This window comes from Talpa europaea (assembly GCF_964194135.1).
Source record: "Talpa europaea genome assembly, chromosome: 4".
NCBI lineage: Eukaryota > Metazoa > Chordata > Mammalia > Eulipotyphla > Talpidae > Talpa > Talpa europaea.
In genome coordinates, this window is record NC_140070.1 from 79,530,451 (window position 1) to 79,556,035 (window position 25,585).

Below are 25,585 nucleotides of genomic sequence, written 5' to 3' on the forward strand. Positions count from 1 at the left end.
TTGAGCGCTGGGTTGGGAAGCTGCCCGCAGCCTCTGCAGCGTCGGTTTGATCCCCAGCTGCTCCCAAGCCACCACCGAAGGAGGGTCCCACATGGCGCGCAGACCTCTCCTGCCGCCCGCTGCTCCCCTCAGCAGTGTACTTCGGTCCTTCTGCCTGTTCTGCTCCCCGCTCTGGCTCTGGTGAATTCTCTCACCCTCCCGTGCTTCTGACTGTACCCAGTGCTTGTATAAATAAATAAAAAATAAATAAATCTTAAAAAAAAATACCTCCCTGGTGTAAAAACTTGAATCACTTATACCACCTGTAGAATTTCTTAACTAATTTCAAGGCAGTAGTCATCTTGAGATGCCACATAAGTACTCGAGACACCAAATCATTAAATGTAAATTTCCTCTTTGTCTTATATGAAAACAAATATAGATGTTTATATTTTCTTTGAGTTAGAACAAGATGTTTACTTGAATCCCATTACAGTGACTTTTTTTTTCTTTCATCTAGGAAAGATAAGTTTCATTTTCATATGATTTATTTTAGTATTAGCACTGAACATGTATTGTGCTTATAAAGGAAAAGACCCTAAAGAAACCAAAGTAGATACAGTCATTTAGGAAAGGAAGATACTAGAGAATGTATCCATTCCAAAGTTTGGAACAACTTTCACTGCTGTCCATTTGTGCAAGGAGACCTGTAGTGTAGGAATTAATTTTCCATAAATGAACTCTCTAGTTGTTGTTTTTTTTTTTTTTTTTTCATTAATGAAGCAAAAGAGGAAGAAAGGGTGAGGGCTTGAGAGCTAGACGTTAAGGTCCTTTTTTTTTCATTATTAATGAAGCAAGAGAAGAAGAGAGGTTGAGGCTTAGGGTCTAGAAGGTAAGGTTCTAGTCTCATTAAAGTCTAATGAGTGGATGGTCCCATACACAGTTGGGAGAATTAGCAGAACTGTTACAGTTGCAAAATTTTACAGAAAAATGTCCCAATGACTTACTAGTTTCAGTGGGAATGAGTTATCAGGATTGTGTCTGATGCACGATATTAAAGAATGGTGGTCTGAAAGAGCTTTGATAATTCCTTCCAACACTATAAATAAGGAGTTGTTAAAAATATCTGAGAATCTCTTATTAGCTATGTATAAAGCAAAACACTGAATAACAGAAAATTTTAAAAAATATATTAAGATAAAAAAAAACAACTTCATCAAGACATTATAATACAAGAGGTTATATATACACTAGCCTATTTGGTTTCTTTATTTCATTTTTATCCTCTTGTTCTTTTCTTTCACCCTAGGAAGAAACTGCTGCAAAATGTCCTTAGTGCATAGGAAAATCAAACCTCTTTTTACCCTACATATTTGGTAGGCAAAAGAATAGCTCAAATTTCATCTTATGAAGATTTCCAAACTCTTATTTGAACTTTTCAAGCCAGAATCCTCTAGATTGACTATATTAATGTTCTCGCTGTAGAGTACTAGTGTTATCTCATGTCTGATGCTGTGTCCCTGTCCTGTTACTCCTGTAGCTTCTATTTTTTTTTTCAGCCTTATCACATGGAAATTGTAGACTACAGCCACTTTTTAAATGATCTCCTTTGGTTGCCTGAACAGCAGGGAAGAGTGTTATTCATTTGCAACAAGAAACTCAATCATTCCTGGGTTCCAATTAGAGAAAGCCTAGGGGCCCTCTTTATTAAGATGAAACACAAATTGTATCAAGATTTGCTAAACCACTTAATATTTTTATGGTGATATTAAGAAACTTGAACATTTTAAGCACTAATTGGAATATGTATAGGCTATTTATAATTGATGCATAAACTCTAACCTCCATTTCATTAAAATTGCATCTTATGATACTAACAAACTCTTTGCTACCTTGAAAGTTTACCATCGAGAGTAGGATCAAGAATCCTGCAATGTTAGTGTCACCAGTGATATATGCTACTACAATCTCCTGTTATCCATATATTCACAGGTTTTTTCTTTCAATATTTCCTTTAAAAAGGAAATATTTTTTAGAAAAAAAAAATGTTTGAGTACAAACTGACAGTTTGAATATTATTTTAACTTCATTTCTATATACACAATAAAAAAATTTATACCAAAACCTAATTACATATTCACAGAGTCATATGTTTTAAAATGTGACTGAACATAAGGACAGAAAAATTATGACAGTTGGGCATGTAATTTTGAGTATATGGAAATGTGTGGTACAGGCTTATAATGATATCTATATGTGTCTAAAAATTTCAACTTATACATTAAAAATATATTGTCTCAATATAATAAAGCATTTATATATAGTGGTATTTTAAGGATGTGTCTTTTAAAAATCAAATTATCGTTAATATAAGTGCTACTTTAATAGAGCCTGATGTGATTTGTAGAAAGGATACAACTTCTGCTATTTCAGGTATGTGTGTAGCAAGTTATATTTTATTTTATAGCTTTGCTCTTCAAATTATGTTAATGATGTGCATAGAACAAGATTATCCAGAGTATCAGTTTTAAAATCAGAATTAGTAAAATTAACAAAAAAATAACATATTTGGGGTATGTGAAGCAAGTTGAGAAATATCAGTGGTTTAGCTTTTAGTAAAGATCCTTTGAGATTGAATTCTCTATATAATTGGATTTTTTTTGTATTTACCCTTTTTTGTGTTACTAGATTTTTCATTATCTTAATAGAATGCTCTTTGAGAAGATTCATGGATATAGTCTTAATAAAATCTTTCTCTCATCTTGGCTTTCTTCAAGTATTTTTACTAATTAAATTAAGTGATTCATAATATTATTTCATAATATTGCTTTGATGCTGTTTCCAATATTTATTATTATTTGGTTCAAAACTTTTATCTCTATTTTATAAAATTTTGTCAGAAAAGATATCTTCATCTTAACAGAGCTACCATAGTCATATGTTTTCATTATAATGGTCTAAGTTTTCATTTGTATTTATAGGAAAACACTCCATTTTCATAAAATTAAATGAATAAAGCTTTTTAGAAAATTATTTCCAATGGTATGATAACATGTTTGAATTAGAACATTTTGACATAGAAGAACTAGAGAATTGATCCATTGTGTTAGAAAGTGAGAGGTATTAGCTGAAATATTAACTATAGAGTCAAACCCAGGCATGAGCACATTGCTAATCTTCTGTATTCTAATGTGTATTCAATTTTTAAAAATTATAGCAATCAAAATGTTCCTGTGAGGATTGTAGAAAACATAAGATAAATACCATTATCAGCATGTGATTACCGATATTACTAAAAACATTTCCTTTCATTAATAATTATAAAAGATTGATATCCAAAGACAGAAGACAGACATTAATGATTTACTTATCCTTTTTCCCTAAAGGTCAGTTTTGGAATTGGAGTTCTAAGTTTTGATTAAAAGAGAACTGTCTGTTCCCATGAATTCAGTTCAGACTTTTATTTTTTTTTGGGGGGGTGTATTGTGATTAGATTTCATATATTAATTATACCATATAGTATTTGTCTTTTTCCCTTTGACTTGTTTTATTTAACACACGGCCCTCAAGTGTCAACTATGTTGCTTCAAATGACAGTATTTTGTTCTTTTTTATGGTCAAATAATGTTCCTTCGTGGTGGTGTCTGTATGTGAGAATTTTTTTTTTATTTAAATATGTTATTTTATATAATTCTTACGTCTTTTTTCATCTTTGCACAATGTATGCATTTTCATTTTGGTTATATTTCCCATACAATTGCACCCCTCCTTATTTTGACTCTAGTCCTTCCTCTCCCCGCCACCCCTCCCTCCCTCCCATCCTCCCTTAGTGTGTCTCTGGTTTATAGTTGCTTGTTGAGTTTGATTTTTACTTTGTATGATTAGTCTTTTTCCTGATCTCTTATTTAGGTTTTCTAAATTCCTGCTGTATGTGAGACTTTTTTTTAAGCCATTCATCTATCAATGGACACTGAGATAGTATATGTCTTAAATATTGTAAATTATGTTTTAATGCCCATGGGGGGACAGATAAACTTATGAGATAGTAACTTTGTTATAGGTATCCAGGAGTGGAATTACTGAACCAATGATAGTTCTATTACTAATTTTTTGAGGAGCCTTTTTAATATCCTAACAGGTGTGACATGATAGTTTAGGTTTACCATTCCCGGATGATATGCAAAAGATTGTTTAGCTGTTTAGGGTCTTTGTGGTTCCATGTAAGTTGCAGGATTGCTTTTCCTATTTCTGTGAAAAATGCCATTGGAATTTGGTAGAGATTGCTTTGTATCTATATATTGCTTTGAGTACAATGAATATTATAATAATATTAGTTCTTCCAATCCACATGCACAGATTATCTTTCCATTTATATGTGACCTCTTCAATTTCTTTCAGTGATATCTTATAGTTTTCAGTGCATACATCTACCATGTCTTTGGTTAAATTTTTTTTCCTGTATATTTTATTCCTATTGATACAATTATAAATGGGTTTGTTTCCAGAGTTTCTATTTCTGATAGCTTGTTGTTGTTGTATAAAAATACAACTGATTTTTATAGTTGATTTTTTTTATCTTGCAGCTTTATAGAATTGGCTCATTAGTTCTCACACTTTGTTTTCTTTTTAATTCTTTAAGTTTTATTTAATATAATGTCATCTGCAAAATAAAGACAGTCTTATTTTTTTTCTTTCTAAATTAGGTGCCTTTTTGTCATTTTTCTTGGTTAAATATGGGGATGTAATGTACAATGTAGTGACTATAGTTAACAAATCTGTATTCTATATTTGAAAATTACTAAAAGATTAGATCTTAAAAGTTCTCATAACAAGAAAAAATTGTAACAGTGGAAGATAATGGATGTTAACCAAACTTATGATGGTAATCATTTAAATATATATATCAAAATTATGATATATATATTATGATATATGATATATATATCATTATAATATATATCAACATTATGCTATACACCATAAAATATTACAGCATTATTTTATGTTAATTACATGTCAATAAAACTGGGGAGAAAAATAACTTGAGAGTTATAGTGAAGGTGAGTTCTAGTGGTTTTAGGTAAAGCTGTGCCACAGTGGAAGCCTCAACTGCTAAAGTTTAATTCCAAATACCTCTGAGAAAGGTTGTTCTAATAGTGAAGGGCAGATATCCAGATAGTAGAAAATATGGACCATTAGCAGGATAATCAGGGTCACATGACCCAGGCCATTAGTGATTAGTGATTTAGTGATTGCTATAACTCAACAGATTAGTCTTTTTGTGTCTATTCAGTTAAACAATAAAATTAAATTACATTTGCCCTACCTCCATATATTCTCAGTGAGTGTGTGATGGTTCTTTTGGTACTTTATAGAGGTTAACACATGATTATGGGCAAAATCAGCCTAAAATATTTATTAATTGCTTGATTTACTTAAGTCACAGAATATACGATCTTTCTTCTTTACCTATCTATATGTATGTTTAAATCCAATAGGCCAGAACCTGTTTTGTGGACAAAGGATGGCGGAGAATTACCAGATCCTGATCGAATGGTTGTGAGTGGTAGGGAGCTAAACATTCTTTTCCTGAATAAAACGGATAATGGTACTTATCGATGCGAAGCCACAAACACCATTGGCCAAAGCAGTGCAGAGTATGTTCTCATTGTACACGGTGAGTACATTTTTATCATCATTATACACGAAGGGAAGAATGACCTAAAAAACTGTTTATATTTATTAAAATCTTTCAAATCTTTAGACCAAAATTCACCAGGTTCTCTTTTTCTTTCAGAAGAACTTCTCATAAGTTTAGATATCACCAAGATCCATAATTAATATATTCCAGTTAAATTAATAAAATAAAATTGCAACATATAATAAAAATAAGTTATTTTTGAAAAATGTTTTCTTTACTGCAAATATGTTGTACAACTTTTATTGGTAAATGACATTAGTGGTTTTCTTTAAATTTTACAAAAAATGCTTTAGTTATAAATCACAATCATTAAGTTAATTTTGGTGTATTATCATAAAAATATACATTATAATCCTATAACTTTTTAAAGATGTAGCACAGAAAGCTGTACATTATTCATGATAACCACACTGATTTATTATGAACCTTAATTTGAAACACATATTTTTTCTCCTCTATCCTAGTTTTACAATTTTAGTAAATATAAGAAAATGGCAAAAGGAAATGTCTTTACCCACAACTAAAGAGAATTTGTTTTTCCTAACTACTCAAAACCACAATAGGTCTTTACAAAAGTAGCTTTAACATATGAATAGATGGAGATGCACTTTGATGAGACTGACAAATGCCATGATGCACAAAATTGGACAGGACAGTTAAGAGTTAATTTTCCATTTCAGAGTGCACTGTGAATCTCCAAGAGAAATATTGTATTTCTTCTCATATATTTCACCAGGATAAACTTTTCTAAGACTAGTATCACGTTCTATACACTATCACAATATTCTGAGTATTGTGTAAAACACAATGCTATCTTAAAGCCAATGGATTTTAAAATTCATGGAAAGAGTATGATCATGTGATACCTCTCTCATGAATCTAACTAAAATGCCATAAGGAGCACAGGTTAGTTCTATATCATTCCAAAAAAAAAAAAAGTTTAAGGGACAAAATCCAATTTTCTGTAAAGAGATTTAATTTTAGGGAATGAGTTAATCCTCTTAGTGTTTTCTTCCAAGGTATTTATTTCATTATGATGCAGGCCAAAATTGAAGAAAAGGTGATATATTAAGTCACATAGACTTTACTATATTCAACTTGCTTTAATGCATACAGTATTTCAATTCTTATTACTACTTTGTTATTGAAGAAAATGAAGTCTCACAGTGAATAGACAGTTCACATATAAACTTCCTGAAGATAGTGGAGTTGAGAGATTGATTTCTAGCATCTCATGAATTGTGCAAATTTCAACTTTGTGGAAAGATCAGTCTAATCAGAGTAGACTGATAAATCAGAATTAAATGTGGTAAAGCCCTGTAGACACCCCAGGCCAGGCTTACTGCCAAAGGAATATTGTAACCATGCCTTGTCAAGAAGATAAGTTAGATCCTTAGAGTACAATCCTGGAGTAGCTTTCAGTTCATGCTGACCTGAACGTTTAGATCCTGCAGTCACGTAAGTGAAGTGAAGTCTGATTCCCTTTACTTTCTAAGTGATATTCTCACATTCAGTTTCAAGGAACCAGGGGGCGTTTATATAGTGTGTGACATTGTATCAAAAGCAATATGACATAAAAATGTAGAGAATTATAAGGGAAGTGACAGAAAAAATAATATACTTAGAGAAAAAGTATGTCATTCATTTTTTTAAGTAATTCAAGAGGGGAAAATTCATGTGTTTTCCCAGTGTTTGCAAGCTAGCCAACAACATGATTTCCTAAATAGCCAAGCTACATTTAGGTAGTTGGCAGTTGACATGTTTCTAATAAATACGTCTCTAAGCACTTTGTAAGAAGTCATTTTTGGCTTTGCTTTTTGAACTACAATTCATCAAAGGCACCCCATAGATTAATGCTATTCATGCTGCTAGATAAATGCTGTGAAGTTCAACAGTAGTTTACCTAGGATTATTGACACACGTAATGAGAGGTTCGATGAAACAGTGAAACCATATTACTCTGTGTTTAAAAAGGGCTTCAATTGGGTTCATTACAAAATAAAGTTTGGTTTTTTTTTTCCCCCTTTGCACACAGGGCATAATGTTTCATTAGTCACTGGTTGTATAAATATAAAAAGCTACTCTCTTCTGTTAATGGTTTGCCTGTTTCAAAACCCTACTAAATGATGAAATTTGAGTGGCATTTCGATCTATAATGAATGCTGTATGCATTTTGGAATGGAGTGATAAGTGATCATTTGTGAGAACTTTACCCTTTTATCTTTTACACCAAGGTTGATTTTACATTAGCTGTGATAATTTAATATAGTGCTAACAGAGAAGCTCCTTTCATGAGCTGAGACTGTTGTCTTTGACTGCCACAGTTGCCTAGGTTGTATTGATTCTTAACTTGATGGAGGTCTGCATACTTTCCTGTGAAATCATCTGCTATCTAGATGCCATCCTAATGGTTAGATTTTATTCTTTGGGTGTCACTAGGCCTGCATAATTTAAATGTTATCACATTTAATTGTTAACAGAATGACATTTTGTGTTATGGACACTGGAGGGTCTTCCTCTTCTCCTAATTACACCTTTGCAAATTTCAGCATTACAACTAGAGATTGCAATTTGAAACTGCCTGCCTAAAACTCACCTGCAGTGAAAGACTTAACAAAATTTAGTATACAAATGCCTGTAGGATAAAACATTATATTTATGAAACACTTTCACTGCAGAGGTTCCATTAAGAAAGTAGCATTTTTCATTAACATATTCAGCAATGCAAACATTAATGTTAAATTGGCAGCCATAGTTATCCTTAGCTTGTGAGCAAAGTAATTTTTTGTTTGTTGTTTGCTTCTGTATAAAAATTTTGAAGTCATTCTCATGATTTCATCGGTATGTTATTAACTTATTTAGAATGGCTTATTACTTCAGCTAAGCAGTTCCTCTGCTGATTTTACTGTTTGAAAAACTAGGATCAATAAGAAAATATCCCTTCAGGGCCTCTCCGGTGGCGCAGTGGGTTGAAAGCAGTGCTATGAAGCTATCTGCAGCCTCTGCAGATCAGGTTAGATTCCCGGCCAGCCAGGGAGATTCCCACATGGCACGGTATCCTCTCCTGTCTTGCCCGCTGCTCCCCTCACCAGTGTTTTCTGTCATCTGCCTGTTCTGCTCCCTGCTCTGTCTCTGGTGAATCCTCTCACCCTCCCACGCATCTGGCCTGCACCCCAGTTCTTGTACAAATAAATAAATCTTTAAAAAAAATCCCTTCACTATTTAATACTCATCAACTGAGTGCAAAGCACTATTGGAACAAAGGTGAATAGCACTCAAGAAGTTTATAGTTTAACATGGAAATAAGTTAAATGTTCAAATAATTACAAAATAGAAAAAGAGGTATAAGAAGATGAACGTACAATGATATAGATGGTTAGAGTCTGGAAGACTGTGATCCAGGTGTCTAGAATTTGAAAATAGAATAAAAATACTCCTGAATTATTCATAAACAATTGGTGTACATCCTAATGGATATAGCTGGCACAATACCAGGTACAGAGGTATGGAATAAATCAGATTATTATTAAAATATTACTCAGAGCTTTATGACACCAAGGGCAATCTCAGTCCAATGCTCTGGTATAAAACTTACCCAAGAGTTACATGTAACTTACTCACAGTAGTCTTTCCTGAATGGTACCTGAAGTATAAATTAGGTTACCTTTATTAAAATACATTATTAATTCTTGCTACCTAAGCAATAGATATGATCCCTACAAATTCAACATATAGCAAATTATTAATATAGGGAGGCAGTATAAAAGTTCTAATCACCCTTTTTCTCAAATGCAAAGTCAAGTTCAAAGGCTTGAATAAAATGTTTTCTTGCCAAGCAAAGACTACTCAAATTTTCATCTTCCAGTAAAACAATGCATACCTATTTATCTCACAAGAAATAGCTGTAGAGAATTATGAATAATGTAAGGTTACTTTTACTTTACTCTGTGGTTGGAAGAAACTCAAGTTGTTATTTAAAAAATGTCATTCTGGGGCCTCCTCTGGTGGCGCAAGAGTTGAGCACTGGGCTGTGAAGCTGCCCGCAGCCTCTGCAGTGCTGGTTCCATCCCCGGCCGCCGCCAAGGGTCCCACATGGGGTGCAGACCTCTCCTGCCACCCGCTGCTCCCCTAAGCAGTGTATTTCATCAGTCTTCCTGCTCTGTTCCCTGCTCTGGCTCTGGTGAATTCTCCCACCCTCCCGCACTTCTGACTGTACCCAGTGCTTGAATAAATAAATAAATTTAAAAATTTTTTTTTAAAAAAATGTCCTTCTGAAAGTATCAGAAACATAAATTACCTAGGAAATTTTGAAAAAGAATGGTGAAGAAACAATAGTATCAATATCACCTAAATCCTACAACTTCTTCCCAATGCCTTTTACGTGGCCTTACATTCCTGCTGGAGAAATTCATAACACTCTTCAAAATACAAATGGAAAATGGACAGAGATGAAATGCTAGAACTGTTTAGTATCTCCAGCATCAGAGCCTTCATTAAAATTTGGGAAGGAATACAATACTGAAAGTAGGAGTGAAGTGGCATCTGCTACCAGTAGTTGCACTATGACAGGTCTAGATTATAGAAAAGAGTAACAGGAAGTCTGATTAGAGCTTCACTGGAGAACCCACTTCACCCAGAACCTAACTCAGGGATGATTCAGATAATCATAACAATTAGATACACTATCCCAGAAAGTTGTTCATGATATTCCCCATCTCTTCAAATTTACTTTTTCTATTACCATAATTACCTTTCCAGGATTTTTTTTTTTTAATTGAATCAATCTTGGCTTTCAATGCTGTAAATGGTTTAGGGGTATAGAATCTCTTCCTTAGGTGTTGTTACCACAGCATGCCCTTCTCCAAAACACCCACTCTACGTGGTGCTCTCTTGCTTTTTTCTCTCCCTTTCATCTCTGTAGTGTCAGTTCTACAGTCAGAGTTCTAAGGTCTTTATAGAGCTCTCCTTTTTCTCCACAGCCTCACCAACTCATTGTTTTTGGCCTTTCCGATATGTGTCATTCTCACAGGTGTGAGGTGGTATTTCATTATTACATTTTGATTTGCATTCCCCTGACAATAAGTAATGATGAGCATTTTTTCATGTGCCTGTTGGCCATCTGGATGTCTTCTCTGGAGAAGTGCCTGCGTAGCTTTTCTGCCCATTTTTTGATTGGGTTGTTTGTTTTCTTTTTATTGAGTTGTATGAGTTATTTTTAGATCTTGGTTATCAGTCCCTTGTGAATATATGGTATGGAAATATTTTGTCCTACTTAGTAGAATGTTTCCTTGTTTTAGTCAATTATTTTGCCAATATTCTAACTTATTCATTTATGATATTTTCTTTCTATTTGTATGAATAAATTGTTATAATAATTCATTACTACTTCATGATCTACTTTTGCTATTCTTATTTTCAGTGAAATTGTCTACTATGTACCTTTCCACATTTTCACTCTTCTATATTTTGCTTTTCTAGCAATTTTCATCTTTAAGACTATATAAAGAAATAAAATTCTCCTTAACTAGTATTATCATAATAGAATGTAAAGTATGATAAAAGTATTTGTTTATATGTTTGCAATATCAATCAGCTGACTTGATATTCCAGAAAAATAACTTGAAAGTTATAGTTTATTTGTTCATACATCTATTGAAATGAATGCTGATGAAAGGTTTGATACTGCTTTTTTGTGTTTCCAAGATAGCCTACCTCTAATGTGCCATAGACACAGAATAGGATCCAAAACATTTTATTGTTAAGTAGTAAGAACCATTATAAAAAGAAAGCTTCAATTTTTTAATTTTAATAATCATAGAGACTATTATTGCTAAAATGTCTGTGTGTTTTGGTCTAGTGAAATGTAGTAAGCTATTAAATATGCCTTTCTAGCTTTTAAGAATAGGTCCAAAATCTACTTTCATTTCACTCTGCCTTTATTTTCAATAGTAAACATCAAAAATATCCAGAGACAGAAACTTGTACACAGAGATAATACAGACTCTTGCATCAAGCCAAACGTCCAAGCCTTGTTGCTCAGTTAGATGTTTGCCTCATTCTGAGACTATAGGTGAATGCAGGGTCACTTTCGATCCTAGGTATTGATTCTACATTTCAGTCGATTTGCTTATCATGGGAGAGAGACAAATTGAGTCAGGTAGGTTAGCCTTTCTTCACTAACAATCATTTCAAAGTCATCTTTCATCTCTTTCAAATATTTAATAATTGTGCAAAGTATAAATTCAGTTGCTGTAGGATTATTAGTATCTTGTCCTAAATTTAACAGAGTAAGTACTGTGTGTATAGAAGAATGTAGCATTATGAAGCAGACAAGAATTGCATAATATCCTAATTTTTTTCAAAAACAATATGGAACTAAAAATATATAAATTATATGCACATATTCCAATCTTACAATATACATGTCACATATTTATATCATGATGATGAATGATTTGAAAGCTAGTGAAGACTTTCATCACATTAAATTGGAGAAAAAAGTACTTTTTTGCTTCATAGCAAACATGCAGTTAGACTAAAAAGTTGGCAGTCACATGTATGCTTACTATCACAGTTATTCAGCATTGAAACATTTAGAAACATTGAGCTGTTGGCTACCTGAATTTTTCTTCTTAGTTTTACTGGTAGACAAGGAGATACAGATCAGAATGGAACTAAGAGAATGATTCTTTGTGTTCATATGGGTAGGGAGCTGGAAAGGGAATCCTGAATTATAATTATGGACAGATGTACAGCCTAGCAAACATTAAAAAGGGATTCAGCTAAAATCTGTTCCCTCACATGGAAACCTCCTTACCAGTTGGTAAATTAATTCTGTGTACTCATAATGAGCATTTTTTCTTTGGAGAAGCTTTCTTTAGAAGCCTAGATGGAAAAAATATACAGCGTAGGAAGAAAAGGATAGAAAAGATATCCATATGGAGCAACAAACATTGCGCTAATGGAAGAGCCCAATGGCCGCTGCTCTCATCTCTGGGTGAAAGTTTCCAGAAAGTAAACCAGTTGGGGGATTCTTAAAACAGTATCTCCTTTAATTGCTGAGCTAAAACATATAATTTCTGGACATGAATAAGCAGGGAAAACTGTGATGCCTGTGGAAAGGCAAAGCTCTGACAGGATGAATATGCTGTTGAACTCTGCAGAAGGAAAATGGGATCAAATAGTGGAGACAGGAGCACTATTTTCATTCTAAAGTATTTTAAAAAGTGTATCTGTGCAGGCATATTAAACACAGAGCTTAAGCTTAATGTCATCTCTTTGTTTTAAGATGAGCATGAAGTGGATGGATAATGGTTTCACCTTTCAAAGTAAAAATTCTGTTCAGACATACCTCTCTGAAGTAAATGTTTCTGTGTACCTAGATAGATCACCGACTAGAAAGAGTCTGCCAGTCCACAATTTTGACATTTTAAATATATTTTCTTATCTTACATATATATTTTCTTATCTTACATATATATTTTCTTTCTTACATATATATTTTCTATCAGTTATAATAAACAAACAGGGTGGAAGCATAGAAGCCAAAACACTTGGGCATTTTCGGCTTTTTTTTTTTAACATATGGAAATAGCACACACTTGGTGGTACCTGTATAAAAATGTAGATTGTACAAGCTCGTCTACACAAGCACATGTTCATTACTAGGCTTTCAATAAAGAGTCAAGCAATAGGCAGTGTGGGGTAAAGTTTTTGAATTTCTCATTTTTGAAACAGGCAGGCCTAACTAGGGGAGAAAGGTTTTACAAGAAACTTGCTTTGTAACTTTTTACAATCTAATTTTTCTGAACATTGTAACAACATATGAAGTGCTTGTTCCAGAATGGAAAAATTATTCTTGCTTCTTCTCTACCCTTCCATCCAATTCATCAGTAAATTCTGTCCGAGCTATTTCCAAATCATGCTCATAGCATGCCTACTTCTCTCCACCATCCTGTCTAGCCTAGACAGAAGTTGTCTAATGAGCTCCCTGCTTTCATGTGGACACCTTTGCTATTTATTTTGCACACCAATGCAATATATAAATGCTTTAAATGCATATTTCTTCATGTCTTTCCCCATTAAATTTCTCTAAATGCTGTTTATCACAAGCATAAAATCCAAATCCCTATTACCCTGATTAACCAAGCCCTGCAAAATATGCTGTATCTATAAATATATTGAAAACAGGGGTCTTATGTGTCTTGTCTTTGTATCTCTAGCTCATATAACAGTACCTTCTAAAGAACAATCAATCTTTCTTAAATGATTTTATATTTTTGTCTCTTTCAGCAGGAAAAAGCTGTAATAAAATATGTATATATATGAATACATATATGCATCCATATCAATGAATACAAACCCATACCCACATGCATAGAAGTAATAGGGATATTAAAAATACAGCTCAATAAGTTTCTTCATAATGCCGCTTAACATTATTATTAGTTTTTATTAGGATTTATCATCTATGAATGCATCAAAGTGGATCTATCAATATACATACACCAAGACTACCAGATTTCTAAAACCCACTGCTATTTAAAAATAATAATAATAATAATAATAATAATAAGGAGTAAGGAAAACTGCAATTTATTGTTCAGAGCATTACAGAGCAGAGCGACCCAAGAAAGGGAAGAGTGACTGCAATATAAAGTCTCTCTGCTGTTATTTGTTTGTTACATTTATTGAGGTAATGTTGACTTACCTCATATTATATGTCTTAGAGGTATAGGTTTGCACCTCTGAAAATGTATTTCACCATACCCACAACCGAAGCACCAATAATCCTCCAGGAGGCCCCCATTTTCCCCACCCACCACATCCCCCTTCTGGTAGCCTTAGTCATTGTCCATTGTGTCTTCCCCCTCCTATTTTTACTTTTCCCTCCTCCTACTCCCCGATGATTTCTCAGATCTAGTGTCAGCTTTCATGGTCTGTCCTCAACTAACCTTTTCTTTGTTTTTTCTCGTATAAGTGAAACAATCCAGGATAAGAAGACAGGTCAAAAATAATATTGAGAGATATTTTTTTCCTAAGTTCCATGGTGAGAAATCTATGTAGGAATATAAACGTATGACCTGGTATGAATTGAGGACACTAATACAATGAACAGTGAATATTGGGATAAGATCAAGCAAAGAAAGTTTAAGAGAGATTTTAATCTTAAACATATATGTTTAGGCATGGGTGGCTTGATGGTAGGAGTTATTTCTGCTTCTAAAAGGTCCATAGACATTAACACTTCTTTTCTAACACATTCACGTTCACATTACCATTATTTTTTATTTATTTTTTATAAGAGAATTATTCTTTTTTTTAAGCTTTATTGATTTATACAAGAACTGGGGTACAGGCCAGAACTGTGGGGGTTGAGAGGATTCAGCAAAGACAGAGAAGGGAGCAGAACAGGCAGACGACTGAAAATACTGCTGAGAGGAGCAGTGGATGAGACAGGAGAGGTCTGTCGCACTATATGGGCATCTCCCTGCACGACCAGGAATCGAACCTGTGCTGGAGAGGCTGCAGACAGCTTCACAGCGTGGCCCTCAACCCGCTGCGCCACCGGGGAGGCCCTATCATTATTTTTTAAAGTATACCTGATATATCTTACATTGAGAGAATTATGTGATTTACAATGTGAGGCATCATATGAACTTATGGCATTGCATTTTGGGACCTGAGCCAATACCTTTAGGAACTTGATATACCTGAAGACTTGCACATACAAGTTTCTTGAGAAAAGGTGTTTTAATTTTAAAAGATCAAATGTGAGCTAAAAGGAAAAAATGTGATTAAAAAGAAAAAAATGTAAATAACCAATTCTAATCTCTCCATTTTTTAGATGAGGATGCAGAGATAAATTCAGGTTAAAATTCATGCAAAATATCTGTCAGCTATTTTATCACAGAACCTACATGTAAAATCCCAAAATCCAGATTCCTTAGTTGTTCTAGTACCTCGTACTGTTTATTCCAGTATCTCTCACTTCCCCTTGTGTATTTACATTTGGTTTAAGTTTTTCTTTTAATGGACTATAGTAATATTCTCCCATAGGAAACTTACATCGTCTCAGAACTTAAAGAACATAACAAAATCATCTGATTTAGTTTTTTTATGGAACTTTTAGAAAAGAACTCACAGTATTAAAGTAGGTGGTACTAAATAATACAAAATCCTCCACTTCAAAGACATTTTTTTCCTACTTTATATTTCACTTTGTTTTTGTCAGCTCAGAATGTAAAGGAATATTTTAAAAGAAAAAAATGTGTACTTTTTTTCAAATAACAGACTGGTTTTATTCATAAAATTTACTTGTAATTACATAGGACTGTTGGTTACCGCCTACAGTTTAAAATTGCAGTAATTTTCATTTTCAAGAACAGCTTTTTTTTATTATTGTGTAAGGATTCCATTTAGTATGTGAAACCAGTGGAAGCTATCAGAGGGCTGAAAAGAGATTCATTCAAATCTAATTTTTAAAAGGTTCCTCTTTACGGAGCAGATGAGGTTACCATAGGACTTGAGGAGGCTTCCACTAGTATGTGGAGGCCTTGTCAACCCATGGTTGTCATTTAAGTAAGAGCCATAGCTGTTATCCATTCTTATGCTATAACCCAAATAGGCTGCTGCATGTAACTGAATATAATGGGGACAGATAAATGTCCTTCTCTGCACAGGCAAAAAACAAATACAGGAAATATTTCCTCCTACAGTTGCTTTCAGTGGTAGTGCAATTATCAGTAAAAAGGTTAAGGGTGTCTATTATTTTTTAAGGTTAGGAAATGTGAATAGCTTTTATCAAAAAGATACTTTTTATGTTAATAGTTGTAATAAACATAGAGTTCTTCCCTTCTGTGTCTCCACTAATAATCCTTGGCTTGGATTCACTCCTGATTACCTTGGGACTGGCTGGAAAGTTAGTGACAAAAAGCAGAAAGCAGGTAGACATAGAGTTCAGACTAAATGGTAGCAGTATTTCTCCCTATTGAACACTAGACCTTAGAGAGAAACAAGCAGCTTGGGCTTCTGGGACTCTTTAGACTTAATTTTGCTTCAAAAATCCATTCTGAATGAGCCAGAGTGCCATTTTTAAAAAGAGAATCTGCCACAAAACAAAACAGGTTGACAAGTTAGAAATTATTGTACACTGTGTTTGTAGAGAATAGAACATACCTTTAACCTGAAAAGCTCGTTATTGGAAAAAAGGTGCTGTACCACTCTGCAGTTTATTGTATCCAGAGCTTGTAGGAACTGATTTCATTTTGACAAGGTTATCCAGGATATGTTGTGTTCTAATAAGCTCCAATAACAAAATGTAATGGCATTTTTAAAAATTCCTTCATTAGGGTATGAAAAAAGGAGCACTTTTCTATTATTTTGAATTGGATGATATGATTTAGAGCTCTAACACTTTTAAAAAACGTTGAAAAACTGCATTTTTCAGTATGCTGCATTTTAATTTTTAAATGATCATTTTGACTTGAAGACTTTTTGTAGGAATTCCAAAAAATTACTTCATATGTGGTAAAAAGGAGGGGGAATGTTACTTGAGATTAATCATTTATAAAGTTCAATTACTGATTTAAATTATTTTAAATGATACTATTCCCTTTCTACTGATATAATTGTCACTATTATCAGTGGGAAATTATTTATAAATCACCAGTCACATTCAGAGTATACATCTACTTACCAAGGAAGCAAGAAGCATACCATACATTCTGTATTTCCCATTATCATCTTGTTGATTCATAAAAAACAAAAACAAGAGAAAGAAACAAGCAATACAGGTTAAATGCCAAATAAAATTTACATTCTCCCAGTTTCCAATCACTGATTGCATGAAGAACTTTTATATATATATATAGTCTATGTATTAGTACTCTGTATTATTAATTTGTCAGAATATTAGTGTATATTTATCGATGATATAAATTAGAAAAAATGAAATGTTATTTTAGCATCACACATGTATTTTGATATGTGCTATCCACCGAAGGAGAAAGAGATGTGTAACTAGAGCAAAGCACATAAACTTGGGTCTGTTCATAATCATGAATGTGTCACACGTAAGCATCATTGGTCATGGGAGTATTGATAACAAAGGCAGGCAGCAGTGACTAAACATAAAAAAGCATGATGAGTATTTTTTTTCATGATGAGTATTTAATGAGAAAGGAAATCAGTTGGAATTTAACTGCTTAAGGAAGTCTTCACAGACCAAGTAGAAATGAGGCTAAAATTTGAGAGTAACATTTTATTTGTATGACAAGAAAGGAGTCTAAGATCGGGATTGGGTGATACAGAGGGATGGATTGGGTCAGAGTAAATTTGTTTCAAAGCAAAATAATTGTGCTTGTGACATATTGATATATAAAGACTGAACCTACAGTTTATTGGAGAGATAGATAAGTTTTATAATGGTGATATAACTAATAATAAGCCTATGGAAGATTATGCAATGTGCTTGAAGGTACATTGAAGGAAGATATTGACTGATCGCTGATTTGGGGGATGTTGTACAGATGAGATCATATTTAAACTGGACTTGAAGTATAGTCAAGAAAGAGATAGTAACTAAGAGATAATAACTAATGTAAAGCCAGGGTGGTTTGGAGAAGATGGCAACAAAGATAACAGGAAGAATTGAATAAGATCATTTGCATCAAGGATAGATGTTTTCTTATGTGCTAGGCCACCCAGCACTATAAGAAATAGAGTAAAAATGCCAGGCATATGTGCTCTGAGGAATGCTAGTCCCATTTTTTCCAAGAAAACTTAATGTTGTGGTACCTCAAAGCAATGGTTGCTGCAGTTTGAAGTTTGTATTGTAGCTTGGTGTTTATTGTTGGAGATAATGTACTAACTGATTTTCATAATAAAGTTTAACAATGGTCCCTGGGCACATAGTTAAGTTTTCTGATACTACTTTGTTGTTTGAATTGTAATTGTGTTTTTGCTTGTAAATAGGCTCCTATACAGGTAACCCAGATTATTTTGGCTGCATTTGTTTGTAACCCAACATTCAGTCACCAGATAACTTTTGCATTCTACATAGAATTATTTTAGGTTTCCTATCAGCAATGATGGTCACAGTTTCTCTTTAAAGGAAATGCGTGTATTATAGAGGAACACATAATACTTACATTGTAAATACATATTTTCAATAATGACTCATAGACTTCAACAAATACATTTTAATATCTTAAACCATTAAATTATTTTAGAAAGTCTTAACCATTTAGTATAAACATAAAAATGAGCCTCCTAAGATTTTATCGACTAGTAAAAATTTAAAATACATAATCTCAATTTCAGAGAATTTTTTGATAACTTCAAGATATTATTACAATAGCTAGAATTCAAACAAATTTTTATTAACCAGAATATGCTTTTAATTCTGATTTTGAAGAATCTTATTGAAATTACTCTTTATGGCATAAAATTATCCAAAAAATTATCCATATTTATTAATGTATCTGATCAGATATAAACAAAAAAAGTTTTGTCTTAGTTTTTATTTTTATCCACTGTTTTATCAGTTACTAACTCTTTGTTATGCCTTAACATCTAAGAAAGATATAATGCAGTTAATTTCTTGTGTAAATTTTAAGTCTTGAACTTCTCATTTGTAAATACTTTTGTCAGGCAAACTTAATAGTATTTGACTCAACATACACTATAAAGAAAAACATGACCAAAAATTTCCATCTTTTGAATTGTGGAAAGTAAAGATGAAATAGGTTGTTAGTTGATTCACCTATTAAATAGTTATTTCTGAATTTTAATATTTGTATATATTATCTGTTATATACCACTAAGTGGGCTCTTTTTTGTTTATTGCTATTGTGGTGTCCATGTTTAAATATCCTTTGAGTAATCATAAGATGATAACATCTAAGTAATATATTTAGGTCTTCTAAAACTGATAAGTCATGTTGAGCATATTACTTTATAATATTAATATAACTTCAGATTATCTTTCTTTATAAACAGAATAAAACATGATTTAATATTTGTATTATCCATGTGTGCATTTGTATAATTATTCTGTATGTGAATTAGTATATATTTTGGGGAAAAATAAAAATGGATGTCTAAGAAGTGGGGAAAAATGACCTATATTTTCTACCCTGTTTTACCTTTAATTAAGAATTTTTATTATCATCATAAGGGTTTCCAAATGTACAGGAATCGATATAACTCAAAAATGAGAAAAATGATTAATGCTAGTGTTTGTGTTTCCAATTTCATATTTCTGTATGAAAATGAAGCCCCGTTTTCATAATTGATGTCTGAATAAAAGCCCAAAAATGAATGTACAAACCAAGACCTTTTAAATAATTGCTAAATGATGTCGGATGTTTCCATTTGTTGGTAGGACTGAAAGTCAGAGAGATGGATGGTTGGACTTAGAAAGATGATTCAAAATCTTTTGTTAATTTCTGCTTTGACAGGAGTTACAATCAAGCAGCTAAAAGAAATGATCTTGAGATGAATGTGTTAGAGAATCTCTTCATTAGGCTCATTATTAAAATATTCTGTCAGTAATATAGCATCTGTAAAATATTCATGAAGGCAATATATATAAAATATATGTAATTTGCATACATGCATCACATCTATGCAATTTTAGAAATAAGGAAACTCTATATCAGAATTCTTTCATCTATTAAGTGGGGCTATAATAGTCAACTCATAAATTTGCTGTGATCATTCACCACTAATCACAGTATCAGTCACAGTATGAGGCTTGTATAGTAGGCCCTTCTAGATTTTCACCCTTTTTCTGAAGTCTCAAATTAGTTAAAAATGAAGAGAATTCATAAAGCGATATGAAGAACATAAATCAAAAGTTAGGCTCACACAGCTTGAAAAGCCACAGGAGGTAGGAGCAAATATTCATTTTGCTAACAAGTTTGTGGTCTCAAAAAGCTTATCCTTCATTCAGAAAATAGGCATTGTTTATATCTGAAAGAAAGATTATTTTGAGCAAATGTAATGACATATTTTAGTTTTATAATAACTATTATATTGACCCTGTCAGAAAAAAAAGGACTTCTGTAGATCCCCTAAAATATATTCTATGTTCATAATGCTATGAGCAAATTCACTTAGTAACATTTATTGATATTATAAATTGTGCCAGTTCCCAAGAATAATGTAAACAGGGTTCTTCCCTTCAATTATCAAGCTGGCAAACTAACATCAATAAAATCAGAACAGATAGAAAGTTTAGATGGAATGAAAATGTATCATACAATTTTCTTGGACTTTCTGAGAATGCCAAATAATTATATTGTTGAATTTTTGGTGATTCTGATTTGGTATTAAATGCTTAGATTATGTCAACTTTTGCAATTTTGCAATAGAATTGAATTAATTGGATAGATATGCATGTACATTATTAAGAAAAACAGAATGAAGAAGAAACCCTCAAAAATTTACAAAAATGAAAATATTTAAAATATTTCAAAACATAGATAGAATTAAATAAAGTTAGTAGTGTTTAAAAACACATAGCTGGGGGGCCTCCCTGGTGGCTCAGGGTATTAAGATGCAACCTACGAAGCTATTCACAGCCACTGCAGCAGGAGTTCAACCCCCAGCCAGGGAGCTACCCACATTGCACAGCAGACCTCTCCTGACTCACCCACTGCTCCCCTCAACAGTGTATTTCAGTCAATCTGCCTGTTCTGTTCCCCACTCTGTCTCTGGTGAATGCTCTCACCCCCCACACTTCTGGCCTGTACCCCAGTTCTTGTATGCATAAATAAATATATCTAAAAAAAAAACATAGCTGGGAAGGAGAGAGTTCTTATCTGAGGGACCGTTTTTTTTGACCAAATTGTTGTATTGGCCAAGGTAATTTCCTTAAAATTGCTTTCAATCAGTTTGTTTCTAGGTGCATCTGAAGGGTAAGATAAAAGAAAATGAAGAGCAGATGAGCAAGAGTTAAACTATGAGTTGATAATGATTTGTAATGTTATACTTCTGGACACTTTAAAAGACTCTAGGGCAATACTCTTAAAGTGGATCAACAATTATTAAAACTATCGCTTTATAGTCCCTTAAATACTGGTCTAATAAAATACTCTGTATTTCTTGAATTTTCACAATTACAGAAAATAGGATACTGTCTGGTTTATAAACAAATGCTCACAGTAGCTGAAAATATATGGACTTTCTACAAAACATACCAGGATTTATTCCTACCCACCTTTATTAACGTGGAATAAGGAAAAAAAAAATAATGTTTTGTTGGGGGGGAACTAAACTAAAAAACAATAGAGAAAACCCTGTTACTTGTATTCCAATTCCTAGAATCAAATGAGATAGCTGATTTTGAAAGGTTAAATTTAGGATCTAATGAAATCTTTTCAAACCCACTGTCAACTGGGAAAAGAATCACAAAAACAACCTTATATTTTATAATCTGTGCTAAGCTTGGTAATGTTAGGTACTTCATGGGGAGTTGTATAGGACTATTATTATTTTATGTTCTTATATTTGATAGCCCTGGGAGATACTTGCCTTTGCATTAATTAAATACATATATTGTAAGATCCTAATGAGAAAATAGTTTTACTAACATAGACTGTATTATTTTCTATTTTACATATGCATGAAAGTTAAAATTACAAGTTTTTTTTAATGTATTTTATTTATCTCCATTCTGCTTCAACTGTTTAGGAAAGCTTACTAATAAAATAAAAAGGTATACAAATTAGTAAACAGGAAATATGTGTGCACATATACACAACATTTATTCATTTATAATGCCATTAAAGCAGGTTCTACTTTATGATCATGGTAATAGCACTCCAGGCAATACCCATTTTCCCTAGTGATTAATGTAGCACCATAGAGTTTTCAGAAGTTTGTTTTCTTAATTTGACTGGCCAGGAAGCATTTTCCCTGTTGAAAAACAGGTATAAACATCAATACCCCAAATAAGAGAGTGGTTTCATGCTGTTTTCTGATGTCTCCAGTGTAGAGAATTCAGCAGGTTAAAGTCTGAGAATTGAGTAGGGTTATTTATCAGAAGTAAAGAACTAGGGGGAAAAAAAAAAAAAGTGGTGTTACTCAGAGACTGTAACTGTTAGAATGACAGGATGCTTTTAATAGCAAAATAATCTATCAAACACTTTGAATATATAGGGACTGTGTGGCAAACATGTGAAGTCAAATGCAAGTATAGTAATTATAGGTAATTTGTGAACTGTTTCTAATTTCCACACTGGGTAAATTATATACCTATCCTCTTGAGACATGATTTGACTCTGAAGATCTACTGAGGTTTTCATGGCTTGATACTGGTTAGGTTGTTTCAATGTTCTCTTATATTGTTCTTCATATTTTCAGCTGATTTTGAGTGAAAGAAAGGAAGATTTTGGTATTAAACGCTGAGCTATTTTTTCTGTTTTTCATATTTTCTATATTTAAATATATTGTTAACCTTTAATTCTGCTTTACAATGAATTAGGGGTTAAATGTTATGGTTGAATTCTATGTTCCATATCCTTTCTTGGGCCTGTCACATTAAATAAATCATAAATCTTTCAGAATATTGGGTTCCATGCTAGTTGACTCATTAAAGACTCCTAGGTACTGCAAAATTGTTAGAAGGCGTTACCAGCTAATCAGGGTAAGAAATGCAAGCCTCTAAGCTGTACATTAACATCATTTGTGACAAAGGAGAAAGCAAAATATTAATAATAACAATTGGCTTCTTTGTTTGTTTCTAAAAATTGTTCCCATCTTATTTCTTATCATTAAGTTTTGCTTTAAAATATCAAAAAGCATTTAACGTGCATATACTCATCCATCTTTAACATTTCTTTAATTTTATACAGTGGTGTTATTTGTGTTTATTTTTGTTATGTTGTTTTTTGTTTACTTTGACAAAGCATGTCATTTTTGTTTTACCTATCTGTATTTTGCTACTGCATGTCAGCCTTTTATTAAAAGAGTCAGTCAACAAATAAATTCTTGTCATTTTAAATTTCACTCTAAATATTGTGAGTAATCTGCTTATTCTCAAACATTACTCCTAGTGTTTGCTCTATGTAGGAGCATTAAAAAAAAGTGAATAAAAAATGGCAAGAACTGTGTGGTACAGCCAGCTTTGTACCTGACGATCTGTTTAAGCCTGTTAAAGTTAAACCTAAATAATATATTTATATATATAATTTGAATCATTTGTGTTTCTCTTTTGTTTGCATGATACGATTTTGTTTTATATTTTGTTTTTTTCCACTCACCAGATGTTCCCAACACTTTGCTTCCCACTACTATCATCCCCTCCCTTACCACTGCAACAGTCACAACCACTGTAGCCATAACAACCAGTCCAACCACAACTGCAACAACCAACAGCATCAGAGGTACAGTATGCTTCTTTGTTATGGCCTGGAAAACACATTAAATGAAGCTTTAAAGGGTTTTTGAAAAGGGTAGAAAATTGAGATCCAATTTTACTTAATTTTAATTAGCTCACCTAATTACTATCAAATAAGATTATGGGAATATAATATTAGACAAAATGGTATATTTTGTATTTTTATGTCACTTATGACTATTATGAAAATATTATAGAATGTGGGTTAAAATTATGCAGCTCTACAATGTCAAGCAAATTTGAAAGGTGAACATAGGATAATGTTTTATTTTTTTTACCTTGTCTTATAAATGCACACAAAGAAATAAGATGTTCAAGGACGCAGAAATCACGTTTGCCTTCTTACGAGTCCACTTTAATGTTAATTACTTATTATTCCTCTGCAGCTAGATTCAAATACTGCAGAGTTGATTTTGTTCCACAGTAACACAATCCATGGGGTCATTATAAATTATTTGCCACATAGTACTTTTAAGTAAATATTCAAAATGTCATCCTAAGGTGATCCACTGAGTAGATCTACTTAATCTATTAACAAAATGTTCTAAAAGTGAATATTCTAAAGTTTCCAGAATGCTAGGAATGATATTTAGCTCCATCTGTAATTTCTTAGATCAGTTTACTACTAAGCATTTTTACCTTCAAGGGAAATAACCGTGAAGAAATTGAAGTAACACTTAAGGGCAAAAAATATAATTATTTTGTGGTTCAGAAATATAAAAACACATTTCTGATCAGTAATTAAGTGGCTAGTATATGATGAAGAAAGAAAAGAGTTATTTGAGATCTTTACAGAAATACATTTTAAGCTTAATTCCAATGTAAGCAATGTTCAGAAAGAATTTGTCTTATTTAAGTCTGTCTTTTTCTACTTTTTATATGTGCTTTTGTGTCATGCTTGCTATGCTAATATGTGTTAAGCTTAACAATTTGAAATCATGGGGACTTTAGATTAATATATCTGTAATTGAAGTTGCACCAAGGACAGGCTCAACATTATTTTCCTTCACGTGTGAAGATTGTTCATTTAAACTATGTTTCTTGGAATTTTTATTAATTCTCAATATTACATTGAGTTGTTCACTTTTACTTAATAGTTACCATAGTGATTTGTCTCCTGTTTCAGGAAAAAAAATACTAATGTCTGATCATTGTTAATTTTTAGTAATCATGTTAACCACATCATACAAAGGACAAGATTGGTGGCTAAAATTTGATGATAATAGCAATAGGAATTTCTGTTTTATTTAGTATTACTGTTTTATTTAGTATTACTAAACCAATTGCATTCAAACTACATCTACAAATGAAAAGAATTTAAAGGTCTTTCTCATAACAATTTATATAGAAATGGGAGGAAAAAGTTAACCTAAAAACGTAAAATATACTTAATGATATCATGTGAAATGAAGGATACCTAAGGTTCTACTTTGCTTTATTCTTTTTCCAAAAAAATGTATAAAAAGTAACTCAAATGAAGTGTAACTATTGCATAGTAA

At 32.5% G+C, this 25,585-nt stretch overlaps 1 protein-coding gene across 7 annotated transcripts in view; it reads left to right on the forward strand.

Annotated features, from left to right (window-relative positions):
- CADM2 (cell adhesion molecule 2) overlaps positions 1-25,585 on the forward strand; it is a gene marked incomplete at both ends in the record, with an annotated part of 963,012 nt that overhangs the window by 874,217 nt on the left and 63,210 nt on the right. For 5 of the 7 annotated variants that reach the window (XM_084232484.1, XM_084232486.1, XM_084232488.1 and 2 more), the window contains one exon: positions 5,478-5,656. In XM_084232484.1, coding sequence (XP_084088610.1) covers positions 5,478-5,656 — 179 coding nt within the window. Of the gene's footprint in view, positions 1-5,477; positions 5,657-23,952; positions 24,073-25,585 lie in introns of all 7 variants that reach the window. The other 2 variants (XM_084232482.1, XM_084232483.1) reach the window with 1 other exon arrangement.